Source organism: Sphaeramia orbicularis, chromosome 18 (genome assembly GCF_902148855.1).
Source record: "Sphaeramia orbicularis chromosome 18, fSphaOr1.1, whole genome shotgun sequence".
In the NCBI taxonomy this organism is placed as follows: Eukaryota; Metazoa; Chordata; class Actinopteri; order Kurtiformes; family Apogonidae; genus Sphaeramia; species Sphaeramia orbicularis.
This window is the reverse complement of record NC_043974.1, coordinates 13,113,314-13,135,297: the sequence shown is the minus strand read 5'-3', so window position 1 is coordinate 13,135,297 and position 21,984 is coordinate 13,113,314. Positions and strand designations below refer to the sequence as shown.

The window sequence follows — 21,984 nt, the reverse complement described above, 5'->3', positions numbered from 1 at the left end:
TCTGCGGCCATGTGCTTCCGGGGTGGCTGGCAACATTTTGGGGGTGCCTCTTGTTCCTGTCATCACTTTTTTTTTCTTTTCTGCACACACACACACACACACACACACACACACACACACACACACACACACACACAAAAGAGGGATTTGGAAAAAAAAAAAAAAAAAAAACTTTTCTCCTTCCTTCCCCAAAAAATGTCTTTCTAACATGTCAGCTACCCGCCACCCCAGATGCCATATTTAGGATACAAATGTGAAAAGATGACAGCGATGTAAAATGGTGCCCGTGCTGAGATTATAATTAACATTTCCAACCTACATCACTCTCCCTCCCACTTCTCCTCTGCTTCTCCCTATTCACTCACTCCTGTACAATAAATGGGAAAAAATGCAAGAAGAAAGGAGAGAAAGGGAGAAGGAGAGAAAGGGAGATGGAGGAGGAGAAGGAGGAGGAGAGAAGTGAGAGAGAGAGAGAGAGGAGAGGGTGACCAAACGGAGGGAGGAGGGAGGGGGAAACGGCGTATGCTTGTATACAACCCTGATTTCCATTTTTTTCCCAACTCGTAATGTATTTAATTCAAGTGAAACGTAATCATGACGTGTCGTGTCATTAATCTCCTCGCCGCCTCTCCCGTAAGTACACTGAGTCTTTACTTTCAACATATATCCTATATCTTCATTTATCTACTTCCATTTTTATCTTACCTTTATGTTTACATGTGCACTTTTACGCATGGTGGCTTGGAACACCGGTGATGAAACATTTCCAAAAAAAAAAAAAAAATTGTTGAATTTATTACGACTGTTTTTGCCTCTTTTTTTTCTTCTTCTTCCACACGGGATAACGGCTGTAATATAGTTCTTGTTGTTGTTGTGTTTAAATTTTCTGGCGTTTATTTGCAGTTTGGATGCGGACGTGTATGTGTGTATGTGTGTGTGCGCGTGAGTGTATGTATGTATGTGTGCGCGCGAGTGATTGGCATGAAGCATGTATGTATGTATGTATGTTTGTAACCGCGCGCTCCGGACCACTTTACGTGTGTCATGTATGTAAGCCGGTGTATGTGCGCGCGTGGCCGACATGCATGTTTCCTATAGCCGTGACATGACAAAAAAAAAAAAAAAAAAAAAAAGGTGAAAAGGAACTGTTTTCTGATAAATTTCCCCCCCCCAAAATACTGCGCGTAACATTTTACATAAGTCGTCTCGGTGAGTGAAGTCGAAATTAACGCGACTTTAAAATGGTTGCAAGTGCACGAAAAGTCACTGGGAGTGATTAAAGATGTATTTTTGTGAAATTCGCGTAACTTTAACTAAGTTCTGTGTATTATTTTTTTTGTTACTGTTGCTAACGCACGCGGGGATGTTAGATCTAAAACAAGGCATCGTCTCGAGCTCTTGTTCCTTTATCCCATTTTAACCTCCCGAAAAACGACGTTTGACCAAAAAAGTAGCTTTACACAAAAAAAAGAAAGAGGCACAAGTTCTCGGTGCGTAACGGGAGGATTTTTTTTTTTTTTTTTAGTAAAGACGCAGACATTGTGCAGGCGTAAAAGTGGATTTTTGCCTGTTAGCAAGTTGATTTACAAAGCGTAATTTGTAGGTAGATGCGATTAGCTTGACTAATTCTTTTGTTGGACGCACATTAGGCATTGTGTAGTGCATTGTTTTCGTGATAAGCCTCGCCACTTTCATCTGTGATGCGCGCAAAAATACGCACCCACGGTCTTTAACACGGTATTTTCAACCTTATACTTTCACCACCTTTTTTACTACAATGTTTACTACAAGCCGTATAGTTGTCCTAACATCACCTCCAGTGTCTACAAGCTCAGAAAGTAGCATAGCAAGTGTGGCATGCAACGTTGTAGTCCTCTGTGTGTGTGTGTGTGCGTGTGTGCGCGTGCAACAACGCGTGTTGCCAAATTGTGTTCCGCAAAAGATAAATAAGTTACCGGTTTAGATCCTGCGTTTTAAAGAATGCGAGTTTTGGGACATGTTATCGCTTTTTAAGGGTCTGGTGTCGGGGTTTTATTTTTTTTTATTTTTTGGAGATTGGCAGAGGATTCAAGATGAAATCCATGATGGCACTTTTTCCTACCGTCCTCTCCCTCTGCTCGCTCACTCGTCTTTTCCCCTCCCTTAATCTTTTGTATAGAAAATTTAAGAACAAAATGGAGCAGGGGAGAGAGCGATAGATAGGCTGACATGACACGCACACGCCACCCCCGACTTCTCCAAAGTACATCCCACTGTTTATGATTTTAATCGCATTTTTTGGAAGCGGGATTGTGCACGGACACCATCTGCGGGCAGGGTTAATCTCATTTTAGTGGGGGTGTTTATTAGAGCATTGTTTGTTGATGGTTATTTATTTCATTAATGTGCCTCTAATTGAGATGGCCGCGAGAGAGAAGAGGGGAAAAGAGCGACTGAAAATGGTTGCACGTTATTGACGCACATCATAGGGGCGAGGAGGAAATTCCTCTTGAGATAAGGCGCAGACGTGTCATCTGGGTTGACCAAAGACACTCCCGTTGCCTTTTCTATAACCAATGGAATATGTTTAGGGATCCTGAAATGCCCTATTTTTATATCCACTCAAAATGTCACACTTTTCAGAGCGTGTGCATGGTGGAAGTAGGTTGACATTGCTGGCTTGTCCTATAATCAGGGATGTTGTGGAGGGTCGTCAAAGTCTGTTTATCAATTTTTCAAGCTTTTCATCTGATCATCCTTGTATCATTTTAGAAATTCAGTCATAGGGTGATGCATGTTGAAAGTGTAGAGTCAGAAAAAAAAGTAAAACAGCTACATTTTTAGGGGGAAAAATTGTGCCCTTTTCTTTATTGGAGTTAATAATCACTCCACATAATCATACTTAAAAAAAAAAAAAAAAAAAAAAAAATGCTGGAAAAGTGTCCCCCCCCCCCCTCCATACTTTTTTGACACAACGTGACAAGTCCCTGCAAATAGTCATCAGAAACCTACTGTACTAATGAACATGAAACTGTGGCCCCCATGTGAAAAGGGTTCTAATGGTTCTGCTTCATTCAGACCACTCTCTGCTTGTTATGTTCAAGTATTATCCTCCTCCTGCTCCGCCACCATCAACGCCTCCTCCTCCCCATCTTTGTACATACTGTACTGTACTTGAGGGGCACGCACACCCCATCCAGGTGGCTCTTGGGGTAGGGACTGTATACGAGGGAGAAAGAGACCGAAGCACAGAGGGAGAGAGAAAGGGAGAGGAGTGTAGCACCAATCAAGGCTTCTGATTGATATAATTGGGTCATTAGTGCGCTGCGGGAGAGGCACCTGCTTGCCCTCAGTTAGGGAGAATCTACTGCATTGTGACATTTTGAGACTGTTGAGAGTTCTGCTGGCTGCTCGGGATTAGTGTGTATTTAGAGCATTAGGGTCTTACTTAAATAGTACTCCACTTGTGCCACTTGTATCAAGTTTGCAGACCAGAGTTTTGCAAAATAACAGGACATGTGCAGGATATAGTGCACTTTTTCTTTTCTTTTTTTTTTTTATCCTTATCATATTGTAGCGTTTCGGTGAGCGAAGCAGTCTAAGCACCAGCAGGAAGAAATAAATAGAAGTTCCATAGTAGAAAGGTTGAAGGTTCACAGCCTTTGACCAAAAAAAAGTAAAATACTGTCACAGCTTGAATACACACTATGAAGGTGCCCTTGTGTAAAGTGCGTATCAGACCAAAGGGGGGGTTATTTAAGTGCGGACCCTCTTCTTTATATATATGTATACTCTATATTTGTGAGCTGAAATGAATGTGTGCACGAAACGAGGTATTGCTGAAAGAGAACACATGCTCGGCAAATTTCCCTATGGTGAATGCACAATCAAGCGTGCTATTTTTTGTCTATAATAAGACTCTTTTATGGTTTTCGCATGTCTGATATGTGATACACATATTCCACAAGGAGGTCACAGTGTGAGGTCAGCTTCCCTGGAGCTTTTGATTAGTCAGTGTCTTCCTCAAGGACGAGGATGGTTATTGCTGATGAGGGGTTTAATATATCGTATGATGCTGAAAGTGCATCAGGATGTTCAGTGTATGATTGACAGTTTTCAGAACAGATTTGGATTTTTTTTTTTTAAGTAGGGGTTTGTTTCACCTGTGGGATGCATGAATCTGACTTTTTTTTTTTTTTTTTACTGTGCTTCTTAACCCCTTCAGGTGCTCCCCGAATGTGCATGGATAAGCCTTTTAGGGAGAACAAATTCAGTGATTTTCTTATGACATTTGCGTTCTCTAAACCGATTCTTCTTCAATTCTGTAATCCTGTATCAGACAAGTCAGTGGAGCTTCTCAGAGCCTCCACTCATTGGTTTAGACACAGCGCGGCCTGTATGACTCGGAGCCAGAGCCTCGTTCATCTGCTGAGATGCTGTGATGTTTCCAACGTTCAGATTCGCTCGCTCAGATCTGGCACGGCTGTGTCTCTCCCAGTTCGGTACTCCGCAACTGTGGGGAAGTGTCGGCGCGTGTTCTCCGCTGGAGGAGGAATTCATTCAAGAGCAGAAGCAACAGCTTGAGAGGAGATGGAGAGTAGAGGGAGAGGTACAGAAGGAAAAGGGGAGTTGGATGTGCCATAGTAGAGCTGATTATATAGACTGATGGGAAAGGGAACGTCTTTGATTTTTACCACAGAGGCCAACGGCACAATTTAGAAAGTTAAAGAGATGTGACAAGAGTGAGATCGTAACTTTTCTCTGTCTGATCACAATATATCTAAGGTCAGCTACTGTAGGTAGTCGTGTAATTGCTTGTAATTGTACTTTTTGAGGGAGTATCAGAACCAGCTGATGATCAAATGCTATCAGTCTATCAAAAATGTACAAAAATGTGTGTTTTCTCTTCAATGAATGCACCAGTTCTGTCTTTACATTGAATGGTGGAAACATAGTGGGAGACTTATCTCTTATCATTGTCAGAACTGAGGATGAGGAAGGGAGGGTAGACGATGAGGAAGACAAAGTTGAGGCGAAGCAGGGAGTGAGGCAGGGGGTTCAGGGAAAGGTGAAGTAAAGGAAATGAAGACTGTCTGTGGGGAAGTTCGCCACGTGACCACGCGATAAAAACCACAGGGCCAAATTACACTGTACCACACAGAGCGCGGACACCCCCCCCCTTTCCCCTCTAGATAGCTCGTCCTGTCTTTCATAGACATTTTTGTGGTCATTCTTTCATACACCCACTTGTCCCCAAAGGACACCTCACCTCATACATTTCATCACATGAGAGTTCAAGTAATAGAGTGAAGAAAGATACAGACTTCACAGAAGTGCACATACAGCCTCCAGACACGCTTTATGTTTTACAGATGCTTATTTTTGGCTAATGTATCTACCATATAGTGTAAAAGTGCAAAAAATGTATAATGTTTTTGCACTGGTCTGTGTAGTAGTGGTTCCTAGCCTTGGCTTCAGGACAGTACAAGGAGCCATTAGATAAATCAGAGGGATCATGAGCTGTAACACATTGAACTGGAACAGTTTAAGAAGGACATAACACATTTATTGTGCTCAAACACATAATTATTCAAATGCTAATAGAGGGTTGCAGGTCTGCAACACTTGGCTATCAGGGGTGAAAAGCCAAAAAGTTAAGTACAAGTGCTACAGGCAGTACATGCTCTAAATATAGAGCCTTATATAGCTCATATACAGTTTCTGTGCAATTATATTGTAAAAAGGAACAGATAGTACTGTGTGCCCACACACAAACACGCTGTTAAAACACTAAGTGAAAGGTTTTCACACCCTCACATTTACAATAATGATGTGTATCATCCAGGCATGTACAAACCTGCGCTAACTGCTTTCACAATAAAGCTGTACCATTCAGTGGATATTTACAAAATGACATCAAAACCCCATAAAAATAAACTTGTCTGAACATATTGTGCTTCTACTCCCCTGGCAACAATTTATCAGAGATGTGTTGTATGACTCAGCAACCCTCCCTTTTCTCAGCACACACCTTGTGACACAAGTGCAGGAGTAGTTAGGAGTATTTTTACAAAGTTTTTACACTTTTCATGTGAGAGGAGGATGGTGCAAAACCACCTTGTACTCAAGGTTACTGAGTATGTAAACTCTGTTTCTCAGTAAAGTTACATTGCAGTTCCTGTAATGACAACATCACTGCAATGATTAACACAATATTGTGCTGATACATGGCTATTACTACTCTTGCTAAATCACTGCATACAGCGCACATTTCAGGATCAGACAAAAAGCATCAAAACCTTGGCAAATATTGTCTATAAAGCTACAAGAAATAACAGTTTAATGTATTTTCTCCATTCTTTTTTTTGATCTAGTGTCAGCATGCATGTCACGGAAAGACTGAATGTCTGATTCAGGTGAATCACATATGCACCTGGCATTAAAAATGTATGTCTACGATGTATTTCTTCTTCCACTGCAAAACTGTCACATGCGTCACATCTTCAGTCACATACCTTTAAAAATGACAGTTGAGTCAATAGTGTGTTTTTATACACACGTACTGAAATGTGGTGTTTGTGAGTCAGTTGTAGAAGCTGATAAAGGAGACACTACATTCAGAGGTGTTTTAGGTGAGTGGTTCTTCAGACATTTCTTGGTTCATTTACACCTGGGTTTCATGCGCTTCTGCTCCACCTGATTCCAATCTGATTTCTGTCCCTCTGTCGCCCCAACCCCCTTTCCCTGTATCCTTTGCTGCACCTTATCTCCCTCTTTCCATCTATCCAAATTTTCTTTATTGGCGTGACAGGGCTGGTGGTTGGCGACAGCCACCGTCACGGTGGAACAATGCATTGTGATGGTGATATTCATATGATAATGCCATCAGACTTAACACTGCTGCAGATACATTTAGATAGCCGGTCTTTTTTCCTCCTTTCCCCTTCTGTATCTCTCCTTGTCTGACCATACGTATGGATTTCTGTGTGTTGACTTATCAAATGATTTTTAATGTGTTCTCTCTTTATGTTATGTCCCAACCTGCCACTTCACCACTCTGATTTTTCCTCCTTTTCTCTGTTCCAGCATGTCTTTCTCTTTTCCCCCTCTATCTTTTCTTCTCCCCTTTTCCCCTTAACACCATGTTGGCAATCACATTAAATCATTTTCATTCACATAGCTTCTGACAGTGTTTTTTTTTTTTTTTTTTTTTAATGCTGCCCAGTTTGTAACTGCACTGTATGATTCTCTGTCTCTCTCTTTCCTTTCTCTCTGTCTGCCTCCTTTCTCATTTTTGCTCTTCGCCATGTTGGCAGGGCCCAATCTACCAGCTGATATCAGCATTCCCTGGCACTCTGCCAACTGGCAACACTGCAGGAGAGAAAGAAAGAGAGAGGGAGAGAATGAAAGAAAATTAGTGAATAATAGACGGAGGGAGGGAGGGAGAGAATGAGAGGGGGATGGGAGGAGTATGAATCAGAAAGAAAGACAGAGAGGAAAGAAAGACAGGGAGAGAAATAACAATAATGGTGGATTAAGAAAGGACTCTCTGTGCATGTGTACGTCTATGGTTGTGTGTGTCTGTGTGTGCATGTGATTGATATGGTGTGATATCCCTGTGAGTCATAGCTGAGCTAAAATGTCAAATGGCTACATGAGAATCTCTTTGTCATCCAGGCTCACTGACACACACACACACATGCACACAAATCTAGCAGATCATATAAACACATATGTGACCATACAGCCGCACCAACACAAATATGGGTGACACACCTGCGAACACAGATGTTCCATTGTTTTGCCTCAATGATTGATGACCTTTTGTTTTGTTGTGGGTGCCTCTGCTGCTTCTCAACTCTACCAAATGACGGACAAAAACAGCCAATGTGCATAAATCCAGTCGAACTGATGCAAACTGCTGCGCACTCAAAATATTTGGGTGTGGGAGCATGCTTACCCAAATGCGTGAATGTTCAATATGCTTTATATCACACTTTAGTGCTGACGTTGTTATCTGGCGTGACAGTTTCAATACTACAGTAAATACAAATGAAGGGGAGACACAAACCTCAGTCATACATTACTTCAACAAGTAACGAGTAAGCACTGTACGAGTTAGACACCACACCCATGCAATAAATACATTTAACAGATTTTAATACTGCATGAGCATGTGTTTGTGCATCTGCGTATAGAGTCCTGATTTAAGCTAAAAGCTGCTACTGTATGAGTGTACAGGAAGGGTGTGTGGGGAAGTCAAAACATCGCGCGCCCATCCTGTTTGGGACAGTCTATGTCCTGTAGTGGTGCCCTTAACTTCTAAACACACACTCACACACACACACACACACACACACACACACACACACACACACACACACACACACACAGATTTACACGCATGCACATTCACACTGCAGCTAATCATCCCATATGTGCTAGCAGTATGCTGAAATGCATTGTGAACACACGCAGGAGGCAGAACAGGTGCGCACCTGTTACACATTCAAACACATGATGCTTACACCTACACAGACTAAATGGAGATGAAATAAAGATCTGCTTTGTACTAAGCTTTTACACGCATTCAAGCATATTCAAATGATGCTGTGATGACCATGCATTTGATTCTCTGCTATTAGCATTGACGATGGAATACATTGAGGATTTCTCAGTGCTAATTGGTTTTTTGCCCTGTTTGATAAAAGCCTGCTACCTGCAGTTCAGCGACAGTAACACAACCAGTTCATCTCAAGGTTTTAGCGGGACAATTGTTTCAATAAAGTGCAAGTAATGATGAGCTTTCTTTTATAGACAAAATCAAGAAATTGTTAGAATATGCATAACCCCTATTTAATTTTTCTCCTGTCTTTTTACATTTTCCCCAGAAGATTAAAGGAGGTGGCTGCCGAAGTGTGTCCCCCCTCAGCAACGACACTAAAGAATGGCATAGCATCACACACACAGCTGGTAATTATTCATTGTTCATATACAGACAGCATTCAGTCATGTAAATAACATACTAATGCAGTTTCATCATTCTACTGTGGCTGCTTTCCAAATCTGGTCAAGGTCATTTCACTGTTAAGATAATTATGCACAACATGCAAATTTAACCTTTCCTCTGGATTTTTAAAGTTTCAACTCAAAGTCCTAATCTAACTTCTCTGTATGTTTCTTTCCTTGTCTCTGTAATGACAGAGGATGGATTCTCCACCGGAGTGTGTGTTGTCTCTTTCTTGTGAGCAGCCCCAGTCTCCCCCAACACTGCCTTCTCTGGACCACAGTCCCCAGGCTTCTTCTCCTCACACCCAGCTCTCACTACCTGACAGCCCCATTGCCCTTCCCATTCACAGCCCAGAACCTTCCCCTCAGAGCCCAGACACTACGCCTTATTTCCCCCTCTCTCCCTTTCCCCTCCTCCAGGACACTAACACCAATTATCATGGTGTTGATGAAGACGATGATGAAGATGAAGAGCTGGATGGAGTTCCTTCATCCCCAACTCCAGCTGTTGCTCTGTTTCCAGGAGGAGGGGGACCAGAAGCTGGATGTAGCCCTGGTTTGGACTCCTCTCCTCCAGCCACCCCATCGGCACCACTCCTTGGGTTTGGGGCGCTGGAACTGGCCCTTTCCTCGGGGCAGAGTGGAAACTGCAATGATGAGCTGGATCTCCAGCTGTTTCAGAAGGATACCGTTACCAGAGCGATGCCTGGAGTTGGAGGGGCTTCCTCAGGCCCTGCGCTCAGATTTCCCTGCCATGTGTGTGGAAAGAGATTCAGATTCCAAAGTATTTTGTCTCTCCATGCCCGAGCTCACAGTCTGGACCGAGATCGCCGAGCTTCAGCCCTCTACCGGACTGGATTGCCCTCAACACCTATAAAGCAACACCTCAAGGTCCAGCAGAACCACAAGGATTTAATCCAGAACCATAGAAGTCAATCAAACCAGCGTTTACTGCCAGCGACTCTCATCCAGCATCTGACAGAGGAGGACGATGTTGATGGTGAGATGAAAGGACTAGATGACAGCTTACAGGCAGACCAGAACACAAACTTTTTACTGGATGATAGCACACCATTGACCCCTCCACTTACTGAAGACCCCATTTCTGTGACTTCTCCCTATTCTTCTAATCCTTCTACAATTGGAGAGGCTGCTTCTACACCAATAGCACCTACATTCCGCTGCCATGCCTGTAAAGGAAAATTCCGAACAGCTTCAGAGTTGGCCCGTCATGTCCGCATTCTTCACAATCCGTATAAATGCACTCTTTGTGCTTTCTCTGCCAGCCAAGAGGAAAGCCTGGCATCTCATTTGCAGGAGTGCCACCCTTCCCCCGATGTACCCACTCTGCCACCAGCCTTCATTTCCAGGCCTATCATTGCAACCCCTGACACTCCTGTACCCACACCGAGTCATACCCCAGCTCCGACTCCTAATACCACACAAACGGCGTCAGGTGCAACAGCGGCCGCAGCCTCCTCACTGCCAGCATTTCGATGTGACACTTGTGGACAGCGGTTTACCCAGTCTTGGTTCCTGAAGGGACACATGCGAAAACACAAGGACTCCTTAGACCACAAGTGCCAGGTATGCGGCCGTGGTTTCAAGGAGCCTTGGTTCCTCAAAAACCACATGAAAGTACATCTCAATAAGCTTGGGCTGAAAGCTGGGCTTGGAAACCTTGGGGGACCAGCAGGTGCTGAGCAGCCAGCCAAAGGCTCTGCAACTAATCAGTCCCTCAATGCTCTGTACTCCAGCCTGCTTCTAGCTCAGCGAGGAGGTGGCAGAGGACAGGGAAGATCAGAGAGGGATACTGGGGGCAGAATTGGGATTGGCTCGAGCAAATCAGCTATCCTGGGATACCTGGGGTTGCCTAGCGATGGCAGTGGGGGCAGCTGTATGGAGAGACTTCAGGCAGTAGCTCAGGTGGCAGAAATGGGAAATGGTGGCAGTAGCAGTGTTAGCGCTTCAGGAGGAGGGGACCCAGGGAGAGGAGGGGGAGCCACTAGAGGAGGGAGCACAGGGGAAACAGCAGCACTGGTATCTGAAGGAGGAGAACAGGTGACCTGGTGGCAGCTTGTGGCCCGGAGCCTGGCAGTTGCCCAGCAGCAGCAGCAGCAGCAGCAGCAGAGGCCCCAACAGCAGGGTCAGCGAGGCCAGGGTCGGAACTCTGTGATCACAGAGGCCGACCAAGTCAGAGCCTACCTTGGAGGCCTTGATCCAAGAGAAGAAACAGGGGGTGCAGGAGGACCATGGGAATGCCCAGACTGTGGAAAGCTATTCCGAAGCCTTCAGCAAGTTGTGGTTCATGCTCGTGTTCACACTCAGCGGCCTCAAAAAGGAGGTGGCAGCAGAGAGGAGGGGAGTGGCAGCCGTAGAGGAGCAGGGCTTGGTAGAGGTGGCAGTGGTGAAGTGAGACAAGAATCTCAGCTTCACAGTAGTGGATCGCAACAAACAGGAGAAGCGAGACACGAATCAAAACTGCACAGTGGTGGATCCCAACAAGCAGGAGCACCAACAGGGTTTCACTCTGTCATCTCAAGCTTCAAAGGTACAATTATATGAACTTTTTTTTTGTCTTGTCTTTTGGGTTAGGTGGTGTTTTGCTGCTGAGACGTACTAGTATTATGACAGGAGTATATTATTTTCATATTGGTGTTTTGTTGTAAATACAAGGTTTCATGGGGTCACGCACACCAGCTGTTATCCTTCCATTTTTTCTTCCACTTGTAGGAGAAAATGGTTTGACAGCAGTCTCCTCCATACCTTCAGTTCCCACCAGGGAGCGTGTGCGTGGTAGAGGGATAAAAGACTGCCCCTATTGCGGTAAAGCCTTCCGCTCTTCACACCATCTTAAAGTGCACCTGAGAGTTCACACAGGTGAGAATTTGCTGTGAGTTCAACAAACCACAGTTACTTTTTTTTTTACCTTTATGAGTCCCTGGAAATGTTGCGTTTCACTTTTGCAGCATTACCATTTTCTTTTTTACTCATTTACTCCAGAGAGGTGGCCAGTGCTAAACATAGCCATCTACTTCAGGCAACCGAGCAGCTCCACTGGAGCAACGCTTGTTTAAGTGCCTTGCTCAAAGGTATATTAACAGCAATTAGGTGTGTTCACTTTCCAAAATTTGACATTTTTATATCCACGACCATTGTCAGAAATCATTAGCCTTTTCTTTGCCCATCCCTCCAAGAGAAAATTATCATGTATTGGCAGCTTTTCAAATCAAGTATAAAGTAATGCTGTCCAATTATAGAGACAGACCAGTGAAAAAAAACAAGAGCAGAAGGCAAAAGTTACTTTAAACTATCTGTTTTGTGACAAATAGGACTTAGTTTCAGACAGGCAACAGCAATCAGACTACATTTCTTAGTTAAAGATGTGTATTGTGCATCCATCGCTATATCTTATTGGAAAGAGTCATTACAATTTTAGTAGTTTTCCTTCAGTCGATGTCTTTAGCCATGATTCAGACCCCCTCCACCAGGTTTTCTTGAGCCACCAGTAAGTAGAACATGTCCTTCAAGCAAATACTGCCATCATGAGCATCAGGACTCATCTATTGTTGATGTGACCTGCCTCATCACAGCTGTTTTATTCATAAAGCCTATAGCTCCTTTTCATCTCCACTACTACTTGCCTCTTGTCATAGTGATTACTACCTAGTCAGTAATTCAGTGAAGGCATCAAATTATAAAAATACTCTCTTGACATCCTCTTGAGAATATCCTCATCTCTTGGGAATTTTTGTCATTTTTTCCCCCTGCATCAAATTGAAATTGTTTACACTTTTCTTTTGAATGTGCATATGCATTTATTCATAGTTTAATAGCGCATTTTTTGTTATTAATCTAAATACGTGTGGCATTATCTGGTATTGATTCTCCAGCTCAGTGCCTCTGCTTTAGTTTTCATAGCAATGAGATTTTTAATCAGTGATGGAATACTGCCATCTCCCTTTCAACAGTTTAACTACAGCTCATCTTCAGCACCATTAAAAGGACAAGAGCAGTTATTGTTGTATACAGTTTACAGCAACTTCAGACCACTGTTTCTCAATGTGTTTCAGATTTTTTCATTTGAATGAATAATCTTGTATTAGTCAAAATGTGTTAACACCTGTGAAGCTCACCAGGGATGTGTAATTTGACAGTGAACACAATGTCAACATTACTCGGTCAAACTTTGCTCTTGATCAAGGTTTTCTGGACAACCCTTCAGTTTATGTGATTTTTTAAAAATGTAGTTGTTTCACTGAGACAGTTTTGGGGCACGATAGAGATCAACTGAATGAAAGTGTTTCACAGTCTTCTTACAAGATTTTTCCATTTATGTGATGAATGATACAATTTCAGCTGGTACTTGTTTACAAACTCAGATAACTCAGGTCCTATTTTCTTATTCTCTCTAGGTGAGAGACCCTACAAATGTCCCCACTGTGACTACGCAGGGACTCAATCTGGTTCCCTGAAGTACCACCTCCAGCGGCACCACAGGGAGCAACGTAACGCCCTCTCGGCTTCCTCCAACCCCTCCTCTACCGGTCTAACCTCCTCTATCAACAGTCTGACCTCTGGAACCTCTGGCCTGGCCAAACAGCGGCGATCTCAACAAAACCACTGCCCAGTCACCCGAGGCCCAACAGACACCTCCACCTCGAGGCCCAACCAGCAGTCTTGGCTGCTGGGGCTTCCTGACCAACGGGAGCATCGGAAGGCTTTGGCAGCTCTGAGGGATGTGGATTTAGAAACACAGTATAGATATCTTTCTGGGGTGATGGGGGCACTTTACCAAGGGGGGATGGAAGGAGGTTGGATCAGGGAGTCTCCACCACCAAAAACCCAGAAAGTGTCTCGCCGTAAGCCTCTTACTACAAGCCGAATGGTTCAGCCCACAAATGACAAGGAAGGGCCTGCATCTTCAACCCAAGAGGGTGGGTTTGAACCTCTGGACCTGTCTCGTCGTCCCTCCCCTGGTCTTGGAGGGATGGAAGAGGATGGACTCATCAGTATAGGGGATGGAGGAGGCATTGGTGGTGCTGAAGGAGGTGGTGACAGTACAACAGGGGTCACACTAAGCCAATGTTTGTTCTGCCCTTTCCGTACCTCTTCAGCAGAGCTGATGGCCATGCATCTCCAGGTCAACCACACCAGTAAATCAAGGCGTAAAAGAGGCTCTTCAGCTGCACTGGATGATGATGGAGCTCCAAAAACCACCAAGTCCCACACGACACACTCTGACTCTCTTCGAATGTGGAGGCTTGTGAGCGAGACAGAGTCCCAAGCACCACAAAGTGAGTGGTCCTCAACCCAGGCTCCGAACCAAAACGGAATCTCTGAGGATGAACAGGAACATCTGGATGATGACCTTGACCACCAAGACTCCAGCTCGGCCTCGGGATCCAAGAATGTAGCAGACAGTCTGGCACTAAAGGAGAAGACGGAGGGTGAGGAGGAAGACCAAGAGGAGGAATTAGAGGAGAATTTAGAGGACAGTAGTGAGGAGGACTCGCCAAGGCAGGACCAGGATTTGGGGATGTCACTCACCCTTTCACCAGCCCTGACCTCCATCCATCTGACTGAAGAGGAGGAGAGAGTCTTAACAGATTAAAATCATACTGAATGACACCCTTTACAGAGTGGTACAGCGATGCTTAATGGATTAAACAAAAGGGGGTGGAAAGTTTTGAGAAGAGAAGGAGTATTGAAAATTAAATCACCTTTGGCTCCTCTATATTTGGACTGGATTCTTGACTGTTCGTGGGGTTTGTGAAAAGGCCAACTGTTAACGTATGTTTCCTCCAACGTTCTTCATTTACTTAAGTTCTGACAGTATGGTCGACCACAAAATACTTCCTGTAGAAAAGAGCGTGGATTCATCTTTTCAGGATTTTCTAGGCCACTTTTTGTATCTGTTTTTTCTGATCAACTTCATCCCACTAAGACGGATTTTTAAGATTGCTCCTGTTTGAAGAAAAGATAGAAACATGCAGGATCTGAATTATCTCTCCAGAGTTTTGCATTTATGGTGACGTGGGTACATACTGACCAAGGTGAAGTCAGGGATGCTCTCCTGACTCTCCTGACTGACTGAAACCTCAAACTTTCTCCTCAAAACACGGACACCGAGGAAAGTAAAGTCAAGAAAAGTGTCGAGCTGTCAAACACATCTAAGCTATTTGATGTTAATTTAAAGCATGAGGAAAACTTATGCTTCTGTTGATAATTCCCTCAACTATGAATCACTGCCTTGTGTGTCTGAAGATTGTCTCAAGGTTAAAATGAAAGAAAAGTATGGGGTTTTTTTGTTATGTTTTTTAATTAGAGCTTGTTCATATGTTGTCAGTGGAGTCTCTGATATTGCTAAGTACAGAGGCTCTGCTAGCTCATTCATTTTATCTGAATATACAGTTTAAAACAATTTAAGTACAGTATATTTGTTAAAAGTGGTTCTTAGGTTTTGTGAATAGTAGTAGCTTGACACAGATGGCAGCAATTTGTGGCTCATCTTGAAGAGAAACCTGAAAACAAAAAAGCTGATGAAATACATTATGTATTACATGATATTACAAAAAAAAAAGGTCAAGACTGATGATAAAACTTAAGTGTTTACAATGGTCCAGAATGCGGGTTGGGTTGCCGAGGCAGCTCACAGTCATCACTTAGATACGTGGAAGAGAACAAAACAGAGAGCGGAAGTCTTTGGAGGCTGTAGGGACATTGTTCGAGCCCCCGAACACAATCAACTGACACCTTTTTAAGAGACTGAAACTTAGAACTGTGTCAAAAAAAAAGGAAGCGGTTCATTTTTCTCCATTGGAGAGAAGACACAAGGTAAAGAACGATAAGAAAGCAGTATCCCTGAGAAACAAACTGTACTCTTAGGGTATGTTGTCTTTTAGAAGAGTAGATTCCCTCCCTTCTTCTTTTTGTATAAGAAAAGAAAAGACAATGGTAGGAGTACTTATTAAAACACTAACAAATGCATAGACATCCCAGTAGAATATGTGTAGCTTTTGTAAAGACAAGAAAGAAAGAAAAAAAGCAGACTTTTGTTTATTTTCATTTCAAGATGCTTACAGAAAAGGTTATCAATATAGGTAATATTGATTATAATGTTTGTGAGCTAAGACTAGTCGGAATGTCTATTCAGAGCACTGTGCAAGGTTTGCGTTCCCAAAGTAGTTGTTTTTATTTTGACTTTATCGATAGACCAAACGTTTTCAATGGAAGTTGTCACTTTCTGTTGTTGTTTAAGTGTAAAACTGTGGTTTCAATAGATTTACCCCATCAATTAGGAAGATTGTTGGTCAGTGTGTCGAGCATCCAACCGTTGAACTGGTTGTAAAAGAAAGTTCAAACTTTTTGTGTCTACTGCCACGTAAAAAAAAAAAATCTCTGATGATAAATTATTGAGTTTTAAAGGTATATTTAGCAAAAAAAAAAAAAAAGACTTTAAATGTGAGGCATTAATGTCCCTTAACACTGATTAACCACTATTATTTACCTACCTAGACTACTTTGATGGGGTATTCATTGATTGCAACCACACTTTAATGTGCATTAATGTGTTTAAGTTCTTTTTAGAGCACCTTATGAGTTTCGTAGTGAAAGTCCCTTAGTGGTGTCTCCTTAACAACTACTGTCAATGCCACCGTGCCTTCTGTTTCAAGCACTTCCTGGTGTATTTTGTAAAACTCACCAAATGCACTTAGCCTATATCTACACACTCTTTCTCCCACTCTTTCTGCCCTCCACTTTTACGTTTCCCTTCTTCATCACCCCAGCCCATACCTCCCATCAGTCCTTTTTTTCTTATGTTTTTACCTCTATCTCGACAGGAAGACGTTTTTTCTGGATTTCTCTCCTGCCATTTAGAACCAATCGGCCTTAAACAAGGTCACTAGGCCTTTTTTAAATTCTAGCATGGCTAGAAACTTTAAGTGATAAACTACCTAACCCTTAGCAAGTAAAAAATCATCATAGATGTAGGGTTAGAATACTTTTGGTCTTAATACTAACCCTTGGTAAACCAAAGCCCAAGTCTAAGACTAATGAATATTATATTTAAATTCATGAGGTGCCAAAACTTGTCCGAGGTGACACTAAAGCTAATATCAACTGAAAAAAAATTCACCTTTACTCTTTTCTTTTCCTCCTGTTTTCTTCCTTTCATCTCTTTCTTCATGCTTGCTTTCCTCCATATCCCTCTCTTGTCCGTAAACTGTCTTCAGCACCACTTGAAGGTGACGTGTACTATCTGGTATTGAGGCCTTTATTAGATTTTTATTTCAGTTTGTGTGGTGTTTGTTCAATGCCGTTGAGATGGAAAAATGCTCCTCTTATAATGATAATTATTATTGTTTTGGCATTATGGTTAAAAAACAAAACAAACGTACAAAAAAAAAGAGAAATGTGTTGTTGAATGTTGTACAGATAGCACTAGAGATGTTGTGTTTTTTTAATGAGAGCACAAACCTGAGCGATGGCCCCTTCCACTCTTCCCAGTGGCAGATGGGAATAAAACGGCCTGCCAATCATTTTAGATGTCAAATGACAAAAATCCCATCAATTATGACAGCTTTTGAAGAAAACAAACCCTTTGAATAAGTAGCATCCCTCCCTGGAGATTGAAATGTAAACAGACGGACTGAAACTGCATGCCCAATTTTGTTTTTGCACAGTTTTTAAAAAGTACTTGATTTAACTGTTTTGGTCTGTTGACGGTAAAGCTGTAATTTGATTTGAGTTCTTTCCTTAACCCTTCGGTATCCGGGTGCGCCTTTTAAGCACACTTTGCACTTCGTGTTAAAAAACTTCATATATTATTTTTCACAATTTAAATAAGGTTAGAATTCAAAAGTTGTTCATTTTTACATGATCTTTTAAATTCTGGCCACCAACTAAAATTTACACTTTGTAAACAAAAGAAAATTACCAGACTAGCATCTGTCTCCCAAGTGTGCCTAAAACACACTATTTCTTCCATTTGATGTGTATGATTAGGGCTGACCTTGATTTACAAAAATAAAATCAAATTAGAGCAGAAAAATAAATCAATATATAATATTTAATAGTTTGATTTATAGGTGTGCATTTTACGCACACTTGGTGACAGATGCTACTATTTTTGAACATTTGACCTAGCACCAAAAATAATAATGCAAATTAACCGATGTTGGAGTTAATCATTGACATATGCCAGGCTGCAAAAATCAAATAATATGTGATCCACTTTTTATGTAGTATATTGAAAAAAATTAATTTTTTGTGTTTTTTGCATCCAAAAAAATGGTTTGTTTACATTACAAACACGGCATTTAAAGGGTTAAAAAATGTGACGATTATTGAGTATTTGGTATTTTTATTTATGGCTTAAGTTGATGAAATAGAAAAAAGGGTAAAACAATTAAAAACAAACTGTATGAAATTTTTTTGACATTATTCCACAAGTGTGCCAAAAAGGCACACTTGGTGCTTAGTAAGGGCCTCGGTGGACAGGATACCGGAGGGTTAAACTAACAAAACTCACATATTGTGAGTGGATGCAGCTTGAAGGTATGATAAATTATGCTTGGTAGCAATGACAAAACAGACTTTTATTCAAAACGCTGAAAAGGTCAAGCTTAAAGTACGAGTTTACAGCTGCACTTTATTTACATATTTGCTTGTTTCAGCAATGTCAAAGAAATAAGATAATATCCAATTCAAGATTGTGCCCTATTTATGCTCACAGCTACAATGGATGAATCATTAAATGCACATTTTTCACATAAAAATGAACATTATTTGGTATTTTGCAACAAATTGTTTTACAAATGAAAAACTCTTTGAAAACATCCATGTGTAAAACCAAACCAAGGTGAGCTACATCAACATCATCCTTCTGTGAATCTGTCAAACTGTGGTCACATTAGGAAAAATACTAAATGACCCCCCTCCAAAAAAAAAAAAAAAAAAAAAAATCCCCTTTTGTATTTGCATCTTGAAATTGCACCTTAAATCTCGATTTCACCAAAACGCTAAAATATCACATTCAAAGGGTTCTCACAATAACTGATCCTCCTTGTACAGCATCTGATTGTCCCAAGGGTGTTATTTATCATAAAATGACAAATCTTTTGAGCGGAGGGCGCCGTGCTGGGTTTGGGCTCTTGTGTAGCTGACTGCCATTGCAGTGAGGGAAAACTGATCTAACATAGTAGTGACTAATATGACTTTGTGGACAGATAAAAAAAAATAAAACACATTAGAAATAAATTAAACAAAAATACCCTGGTCTCTCTTTTCCACGTCTATCTCCTTCACTTGTTTCGGACCTGTGGTAGTAAATGTGTTCCATGTGCTTTTTTTTTTTGTTAGAAGTTGCAGATGCTTCAGAGAATTGTCCCATCAGTTAGAAAAGGGAGCCCTCTTATGGCTTTAAGTGGAATTACAATATTGTATAAAGCAGATGCCATTCTCATCTCATCATCATTTCTGCACAGATGTTACAGAAATGCTTCCTTAAGTACATTATTAGCAATTGTGCAATCATCAGAGTCCACTCAGAATAATCTCACGTGTTATGACTTCATGTAAGTGCATTGTACTGGACTCGAATGTAATTTTAAGGATGTGCAGCATTTTGGGGGACGTTTTGAGCTGTTAAGGTCGTTCCTGCTGTGCGAGCACCATGTTGTTTTACAGTAATTAATCTGAATTCACTGCAGTACTGGAGTCCCAAACAAGGACCAGGTTGGGACACAGTTTATTGATGCAACACCTCCCTCTAGTGGAGACATTTCAAATAATACAAATCATGTTGGAATCACTATGATGACAGTTTAGACCAGGGGTGTCAAACTCATTTTAGTTCAGGGGCCATATTCAGCTAAATTTGATCTGCAGTGGGCCAGACCTGAAAAATAATAACATAATAATATATAAATAATGACAACTCCAAATTTTTGTCTTTGTTTTAGTGTAAAAAAAAACAAACTATGAAAATACTTACTTTTATAAACTACCCCCCCCCCCAAAAAAAAAAGAAAAAACAAAGAATTTAAATGTAAAAACATAAGAAAATTTAGTGCAGTTTTAACAATACTATTCCTCAACTTCTCATTTGTCCATGTGCATTATGGATCAGATCTACAAAGACACTAAACACAGAGGAACAGGCAGAAAAATTGTTAAAATTGTGCTGAATTTTCTTTAGACATTTCAGGTTATTCATATTTTAGTGTTACAGGATAGTTTGTAAATGTAAATATTTTCATAATTTAATGTTATTTTTTGCACTGAAACGAAGAAAAAAATATGTAGTTAATTCTAGATTTTTTTGGCTGAATTCAAGATTTTTTTTATTTAATTGAAGATTTTTTTTTTTTTTTTTTGGCTTATTTCAAGATTTTTTTTTACTTAATTGAAGATTTTTTTTGCTTAATTCAAGATTTTTTTTACTTAATTGAAGATTTTTTTTTTTTTTTTTGGCTTAATTCAAGACTTTTTTTTACTTAATTGAAGATTTTTTTGGGCTTAATTCAAGATTTTTTGCTAAATTTGAGATTTTTTGTTGGCTTAAATGAAGATTTTTTTTTTACTTAATTGAAATTTTTTTTTTATGCTTAATTCAAGATTTTTTATTTTTTTTTTACTTAATTGAAGAATTTTTTTTTTTTTTTTTTTTGCTTAATCCAAATTTTTATTTTTTTTACTTAATTGAAGATTTATTTATTTATTTTTGCTAGATTCAAGATTTTTTTCCTTAATTCAAGCTAATTTTCTTTTGCTTAATTCAATTCAAGACTGTGGAATTTTTGCACTTGGCAAAAACAACCCAGGGGCCGAACTGGACCCTTTGGCGGGCCGCATTTGGCCCCCGGGCCACGTGTTTGACATGTTTGAGTGGACATTTTTGTAACTCCATGAAAAATAGGTTCATAAAAAAAAAAAAAATAATCAACTGCATTGTTTTTTTCACACCTACAGAGGAATAAAATCACTCATGAAAAAAAAATTATTGACTAAGGTTCCCATAATTCATGCATGAAAGGGTTAAATTATTATTTTCTCCTGAAGCAGATTCGCTGCGAGTTCTAAATTTAATATTTAGTCAGCAATCTCCTCTTTGATGGGCATGTTGTAAAGGTGCAAAATAAAAACAAAAAACTGCAAGGTGAACCTTCTTTTGAAAGAAAAAAACAAAAAAAACAACAACAATTTCCTAGTATTGTTTTGCTTAACCCTTTCATGCACAGTGGTCACTACAGTGGACAGCTGTTCTCTTGTATATTTATTATTCATGGATTTTGTTGTTTTAGTTCCATATCAGCCAGCACAGTGGACACTAAAGCATCATCCCATAAACTGTAATTCACACCATTACTGTAACTTTGCTGTTCTAGATAAACCTGATCTGCACAAACATGCTTTAGCGTAAATCAGTTGCTAATTGTTGTTAGACTGTGACAGTTTTCTTAAACAAAAAGTTTTTTTTTTTTTTTTTTGCATATTATCTCCATGAAGTGAGTAACAACTACTATTAGAGTACGCTAAAATGTGAGAAAACTGCATTCAAATTTTTTTATTTCATAATTTTCATACAGTCTATCACTTTCTCATGATGGGTTTTAACCCTTTCATGCACAGTGGTCACTCCAGTGGACAGTTCCTCTACAGCTGCTCTCTTGTATATCCCTTTCATGCACGATTTATGAGAACCTTAATCAAGATTTTTTTTTTTCCTGAGTGTTTTTATTCCTCTTTAGGCACGAAAAAAAAAAAAAAGAAAGAAAAGAAAACATTGCAAATTAATTTTTTTCATCAACCTATTTTTCATGGAGTTACAAAAATGTCCACTCAGCTGGACACCATGCGTTAAATTCTAAAGGCAAAGAAACATGCATTTACTGATATACGGTGTGAAAACTATTAAATAAAAACATTTTAATGCTGCTAATTTGATGTTTTCTCACATTTTATCATACTCTAATACTAGTTATTACTTAC

General features: G+C 40.6%; 1 protein-coding gene and 1 long non-coding RNA gene across 4 annotated transcripts; one reads left to right on the top strand and one right to left on the bottom strand.

Moving 5' to 3' along the window:
- Positions 1–478: 478 nt before the first annotated feature.
- Positions 479–15,785, top strand: znf219 (zinc finger protein 219). Of its 3 annotated transcripts, none has more exons than XM_030162192.1 (5): positions 480–633; positions 8,874–8,952; positions 9,184–11,539; positions 11,722–11,868; positions 13,404–15,785. In XM_030162192.1, exons 3-5 carry the CDS (start codon positions 9,187–9,189, stop codon positions 14,600–14,602), a joined length of 3,699 nt encoding a protein of 1,232 aa, XP_030018052.1. In that variant the 5' UTR covers positions 480–633; positions 8,874–8,952; positions 9,184–9,186; the 3' UTR covers positions 14,603–15,785. The 3 variants fall into 3 exon arrangements, with proteins under 3 accessions (XP_030018053.1, XP_030018052.1, XP_030018051.1); XM_030162191.1 differs by having other exon boundaries at positions 8,871–8,952; XM_030162193.1 differs by lacking the exon at positions 11,722–11,868 and having other exon boundaries at positions 479–633; positions 8,871–8,952.
- Positions 15,786–16,876: 1,091 nt separating this feature from the next.
- On the bottom strand, positions 16,877–19,241 carry LOC115438536 (uncharacterized). The gene is made up of 2 exons (XR_003938101.1): positions 18,511–19,241; positions 16,877–17,754 (listed from the first exon to the last, which is right to left on the bottom strand). It is a non-coding gene; the product is annotated as an uncharacterized LOC115438536 (long non-coding RNA).
- Between the last annotated feature and the right edge of the window lie 2,743 nt (positions 19,242–21,984).